This window comes from Giraffa tippelskirchi, chromosome X (genome assembly GCF_054371585.1).
Source record: "Giraffa tippelskirchi isolate mGirTip1 chromosome X, T2T-mGirTip1v1.2.pri, whole genome shotgun sequence".
NCBI lineage: Eukaryota > Metazoa > Chordata > Mammalia > Artiodactyla > Giraffidae > Giraffa > Giraffa tippelskirchi.
Genome location: NC_137289.1, coordinates 60,828,462 through 60,835,147, shown reverse-complemented (window position 1 = coordinate 60,835,147; position 6,686 = coordinate 60,828,462). Strand labels below are relative to the sequence as shown.

The 6,686-nt window shown below is 41.9% G+C and overlaps 1 protein-coding gene across 3 annotated transcripts in view; it reads right to left on the bottom strand.

The window, feature by feature from the left end:
- Positions 1 to 1,672: 1,672 nt before the first annotated feature.
- The window catches only part of PCDH19 (protocadherin 19), a 115,405-nt gene continuing 110,391 nt past the window's right edge, over positions 1,673 to 6,686 (bottom strand). For all 3 annotated transcript variants that reach the window (XM_081567056.1, XM_081567057.1, XM_081567055.1), the window contains one exon: positions 1,673 to 2,402. In XM_081567056.1, the coding sequence (XP_081423182.1) occupies positions 1,813 to 2,402 (590 nt within the window). In that variant the 3' untranslated portion in view covers positions 1,673 to 1,812. The remainder of the gene's footprint in view (positions 2,403 to 6,686) is intronic.

The window sequence follows — 6,686 nt, the reverse complement described above, 5'->3', positions numbered from 1 at the left end:
CCCAGCCCCCTCCCTCAAACCCTCCTTCCCACAAAAGAAAATATTCCCAGTTAATGTATAAAGCAGGAACTCAGGCAAAAATAACTAAAACATTTAAAAGAGTGGACTTACCTATCTAACTTAAGAAAATAAATCATCTTTTGCATTCTTAATGCTCTAAGCCTTTTTCTCTGGGTATTCTTTAATTTCAAAAAATGAAACAAATGAGAACATAACCACAAAACTTGTTTCTCTAGAAACAACTCTTTTAAGACCAAGCCAGAGCAAAGGTGACATATTTGTTTGTAAATTATGAACTCTTAGGCTGCAAGAATACTATGTTGGCTAGTGAATATTAATAGACAGTTAATAAACAGGGGAGTTTGTGGGATGTTAAACAAACAGAAAAAGAATGTGTGTAACAAACTTATTAATAAAAAAGTGTATTCCTAGCCTACAGCAAAGAGTTGGCTAAATCTAAAGGATTTTTATTTTAATAGTTTCCTGTTCACATTTTTAATTTAAAAAAATGTATCAATCATAAATACAAGTTCAAGTGTCCAAGTGTCTCCATTCAGAAGGCACGATAATTGGATTAGGGATGCTGTTACCTGTTACCTGTCTTTTCCTAAACATACACTTTGTACTGCTTACTCTGTTCCTATTTATACTCCTATGATACAGAGCTACATGGAGTTCTCAATTCCAGTCCATGACGTGCTTTGCAGTCTAATTCTAATCGTGTTCGGGAAACACTGAATCAGGAAGTGTGTGTCTGAAAAGATGCTAATTTAGAATTCAAAATAGATTCAGTCTTTTTGAGTTTTAGATGATTGGAGATAGGGAATTGCTAAGCCTGGAAACTGATAACTTCAGGAGCAACTTTCCTGTTCAGGGCCTGAAAATCAGAAAAATTGATCTCATACAATTTTCAGCACAATATTTCTGACAACTGCAAATTAGATAGCAGAATATCCAAAAATGACTTTCTGTAATGATCTATCACAGATCTGGGCAGAAGCCTGAAAGTCAGGAAAAATACTCTGCAGTGTGGTGAGCAACCATTCTGTGGGTATCCTGTGTGAATGAGCACCCTCCAAGTACTCAGCCTATATATGTGGCATTACTCATTCACTTGCCATCTCAGTTGTTTGCGTCTGTAGTTTTTTTTTTTTTTAAGAAAAAAAAAACACCAATTTCTATAAGCCTTTTGCCACCACCACACATGTAGCAATTTGCAATATCAAATACAACAATAGCACAGCTAGCAAAAGGGTTCTTTAAAGCAGGGGTGTCCACAGCAAAGTAGCGGCATTGGAAAGTACTCGAGCTTCAGAAACAACCATTTGGGGACTCAATTTCACATCACTGAATCAATGAATAGTACACAATAAATGACCATTAACTTGTCTACACTAGAAAACAGTGGCAAACTTATTAAAGGTGTCCAGAGCCTTTTTTTTTTTTGCTTTTTTTTAAATGTAACCCTCCACAAACAATGGTAAGGTTTATTATAATTTCAACATAGAAAAATATATAAATTCAAACACTTAATACATAATACTTTTCACAACTGAATTTGTCTCTGTTTCCCCAACATCAAGGCCCCATAATGACTCAAGCCAAAGCTAATTTGCTCCAACAGAACACCCCTGCTGCCTGTTGAAATGAGAGGGATTGTCACAGATTGATAGTCATTTATAAACAATACATTTAGGGAAAGCTCTGAAATACAGCCACTCAAGAACCAACCATTGGTGAACAATTACAACGATCAGCTACTGCTTTTTCACTAGCCAGAATGGTTTCTCTTTCTTCTTCTCCAAGGCTGATTTAGAGAATGATATCCTTCAGACGTTTCGTGCCAGGAGACTCTTTGTCTCGACCTTCCTTCAGAATGGGGTTGACCTCATGCACGACTTTCTCACCATCGGCTCCACGGGGTTCAGCTTCAGAGGGACGAGAAGGACCATTGTTGACATACTGCTCCAGATCACGGGCCGGGGCTGCCAGGGCAACAGTGTAAGACACAGAAGGCTTGGTAGGCAGAGGGCTCTTGAGGTGCAGAGGGGAAGTGACAGGGCTGATAGCCTCACAGCCATTGCCCGCCTCCCGGATAGCACTGTTGACCTTGGGGCTGCAGATGGTCACATCAACAGTCCTTCTCCCTTTCAGAGTGGGCCTCTCCTCAGCTGGGTGGTCGCTGACATCCTTTCCAAAGGTTGCGAAAGTCCGCTTGGTGGGGCCGCAGTCGTCATAAGCTTCAACGTCAGCAGCAGTAGCTTCAATGGACAGCGTGATGATGTTCCTCACGTGCTCAGGGGACTTGGAGCAGGTGGGCATGGGGTTCCGGGGCATCCAGCACCTGTCAGAGTGGCCAAGAATTCGGCATTCTTCCCTGCAATGAAATCCTTCATTCTGATCTGTTTGGGGAAATAAACAAATGTCAATTTCATCAGCTTTTCCCAGGAACCATCATTACTTCCCAGTGCTCAGGTTTCTTAGGTCCTTTGGGGAAATGACGCTTTCAGATAGTCCTCGATCGCCTTTTGGGACAAGTGTGAAGAACTGAATTTTTAAAAAGCTGTAGATCTCCCCCCTCACCACTCTCCCCTCCTTTTTTATGATTACTTTTGTTGCTGCTTCCACTGCTGACAAAACTGAACACCCAAAGAGAAACAATGAAAAAATTTAGCTTTTAAAAAGTTTATCTGATGGTAAAGGTGCTGAGATAAGACCTCCTTCAGTATACCTGGACACAATTGGCTGACTTATCTTTCAGACGGCCAGCTTAAGCCCCCTTTCAATGCTGCAGAATGGACCTTTCAGAATTTTCCAGAGTTAGAACAAATAACAAATGAGCATTGTCACCAAGAAGATAAGTGCCTTCTTTATACATAGGACAAAGCTGCCGCAAACTCCAGCACACTTCCACGTCAGGAATGCCTGGCCACCTCTGAAAAACGAGGGTTTGTCAGAGCCCTTTCTCTGCCTCTTCCCTGTAAACTTTCATTGCTGCCACCTGATGACTTCTGCACACCAGGACCCAAAGACCCCACAGAGACTGAGACAGAACTGTGTGTGAGTATCTCCTGTGGAGCTTAGGGTCAGCAGTGGACTGCTGCAGGGGCAGGGGCTCTGGGCGCAGCAGACCTGGGTATGGCATAAGCCCTCTTGGAGGACGTCTCCATTAAACCCACGACCTAGCCACCAGAACTCTCCATCAGAGGGCAGACAGACTGAAAACCACAATCACAGAAAACTAACCAATCTGATCACATGGACCACAGCTTTGTCTAACTCAATGAAACTATGAGCCATGCCGTGTAGGGCCACTCAAGATGGATGGGTCATGGTGGAGAGTTCTGACAAAACGTGGTCCACTGGAGAAGGGAATGGCAAACCACTTCAGTATTGTTGCCTTGAGAACCCCATGAACAGTACTAAAAGGCAAAAAGATAGGACGCTGAAAGATGAACTCCCCAGGTCGGTAGGTGCCCAGTATGCTACTGGAGATCAGTGGAGAAATAATTCCAGAAAGAATGAAGAGATGGAGCCAAAGCAAAAACAACACCCAGTTGTGGATGTGACTGGTCATAGAAGTAAAGTCAGATGCTGTAAACAGCAATACTGCATAGGAACCTGAATGTTAGGTCCATGAATCAAGGCAAATTGGAGGTGTCAAACAAGAGATGGCAAGAGTGAACATTTTAGGAATCAGCAAACTGAAATGGACTGGAATGGGTGAATTTAACTCAGATGACCGTATCTACTACTGTGGGCAAGAATCCCTTAGAAGAAATGGAGTAGCCATCATGGTCAACAAAAGAGTCCAAAATGCAGTACTTGGATGCAATCTCAAAAACGACAGAATGATCTCTGTTCGTTTCCAAGGCAAACCATTCAATATCACGGTAATCCAAGTCTATGCCCCGACCAGTAATGCTGAAGAAGCTTAAGTTGAGAAGTTCTATGAAGATCTACAAGACCTTCTAGAACTAACACCCCAAAAAGATGTCCTTTTCATAATAGGGGACTGGAATGCAAAAGTAGGAAGTCAAGAAATACCTGGAGTAACAGGCAAATTTGGCTTTGGGGTACAGAATGAAGCAGGGCAAAGGTTAACAGAGTTTTGCCAAGAGAACACACTGATCATAGCAAACACCCTCTTCCAACAACACAAGAGAAGACCCTACACATGGAAATCACCAGATGGTCAACACTGAAATCAGATTGATTATATTCTCTGCAGCCAAAGATGGAGAAATACTATACAGTCAGCAAAAACAAGACAGGGAGCTGACTGTGGCACAGACCATGAACTCCTTATTGCCAATTCAGACTTACATTGAAGAAAGTAGGGAAACCCACTAGACCATTCAGGTATGAACAAAATCAAATCCCTTACGATTATACAGTGGAAGTGAAAATAGATTCAAGGGATTAGATTTGATAGATAAAGTGCCTGAAGAACTGTGGATGGAGGTTTGTGACATTGTACAGGAGGCAGGGATCAAGATCATCCCCAAGGAAAAGAAATGGAAAAAGGCAAAATGGTTGTCTGATGAGGCCTTACAAATAGCTGTGAATAGAAGAGAAGTGAAAGGCAAAGGAGAAAAGGAAAGATACACCCATTTGAATGCAGAGTTCCAAAGAATAGCAAGGAGAGATAAGAAAGCCTTCCTCAGTGATCAGTGCAAAGAAATAGAGGGAAACAATAGAATGGGAAAGACTAGAGATCTCTTCAAGATAATTAGAGATACCAAGGGAACATTTCATGCAAAGATGGGCACAATAAAGGACAGAAATGGTACGGATCTAACAGAAGCAGAAGATATTAAGAGGTGGCAAGAATACACAGAAGAACTATACAAAAAAGATCTTCACCCCCAGATAATCACGATGGTGTGATCACTCACCTAGAGCCAGATATCCTGGAATGTGAAGTCAAGTGGGCCTTAGGAAGTATCATTATGAACAAAGCTAGTGGAGGTGATGGAATTCCAGTTGAGCTATTTCAAATCCTAAAAATGATGCTGTCAAAGTGCTGCACTCAATATGCCAGCAAATTTGGAAAACTCAGCAGTGGACATAGGACTGGAAAAGATAACTTTTCATTCCAATCCCAAAGAAAGGCAATGCCAAAGAATGTTCAAACTACCACAAATTTGCACTCATCTCACACACTAGTAAAGTAATGCTCAAAATTCTCCAAGCCAGGCTTCAACAGTACATGAACCATGAACTTCCAAATGTTCAAGCTGGATTTAGAAAAGGCAGAGGAACCAGAGATCAAATTACCAACATCTGCTGAATCATCAAAAAAGCAAGAGAGTTCCAGAAAAATATCTACTTCTGCTTTATTGACTATGCCATAGCCTTTGACTGTGTGGACCACAACAAACTCTGGAAAATTCTTAAATAGATGGGAATACCAGAACACCTGACCTGCCTCTTGAGAAATCTGTATGCAGGTCAGGAAGCAACAGTTAGAACTGGACATGGAACAACAGACTGGTTCCAAATCGGGAAAGGAGTACGTCAAGGCTGTATATTGCCACCCTGCTTATTTAACTTATATGCAGAGTACACCATGAGAAATGCTGGGCTGGATGAAGCACAAGCTGGAAATATCAATAACCTCAGATATGCAGATGACACCACCCTTATGGCAGAAAGCGAAGAAGAACTAAAGAATCTCTTGATGAAAGTGAAAGAGGAGAGTGAAAAAGTTGACTTAAAACTCAACATTCAGAAAAGTAAGATCATGGCATCTGGTCCCATCACTTCATGGCAAATAGATGGGGAAAGAATGGAAACAGTGACAGACTTTATTTTGGGGGGCTCCAAAATCACTGCAGATGGTGACTACAGCCATGAAATTAAAAGATCCTTGTTCCTAGGAAGAAAAGTTATGACCAACCTAGACAGCATATTGAAAATCAGAGACATTACTTTGCCAACAAAGGTCCATCTAGTCAAAGCTATGGTTTTTCCTGTAGTCATGTATGGATGTGAGAGTTGGGCCATAAAGAAATCTGAGCACCGAAGAGCTGATGCTTTTGAACTGTGGTGTTGGAGAAGACTTTTGAGGGTCCTTGGACTGCAAGGAGATCAATCCAGTCAATCCTAAAGGAAATCAACCTTGAATATTCATTGGAAGGACTGATGCTGAAGCTGATACTCCTAATACTTTGGCCACCTGATGCGAAGAACTGACTCAGTGGAAAAGACCCTGATGCTCGGAAAGATTGAAGGCAGGAGGAGAAGGGGACCACAGAGGATGAGATGGTTGGATGGCATCACTGACTCAATGGACATGAATTTGAGCAAACTCTGGGAGTTGGCGATGGACAGGGAGGCCTGGTGTGTTGCAGTCCAAGGGGTTGCAAAGAGTCAGACCCAACTGAGTGACTGAACTGAACTGAACTGATGACTTATCATCATTCAAAACACATTTGTTCCTAGGAGGCTGAAAGTATGGGAAACATGTTGGGATATACAAGGGAAACACTTGGTGTAGACCCAAACATTATGAGTGAAAGAGTCTATAGCTGATCCACCCACATGTTTTTAATTCAAATCTAGTCCTCTCTCCAGAAGACTCCAGGATTCCTACAGTAGGACAGAATTCACACCTTAGAGTTTTCCCAAAAATGTTTCTTCTTCAACATTTCCTCTGAGGCCTATCTTCTAACTCTCCAAGT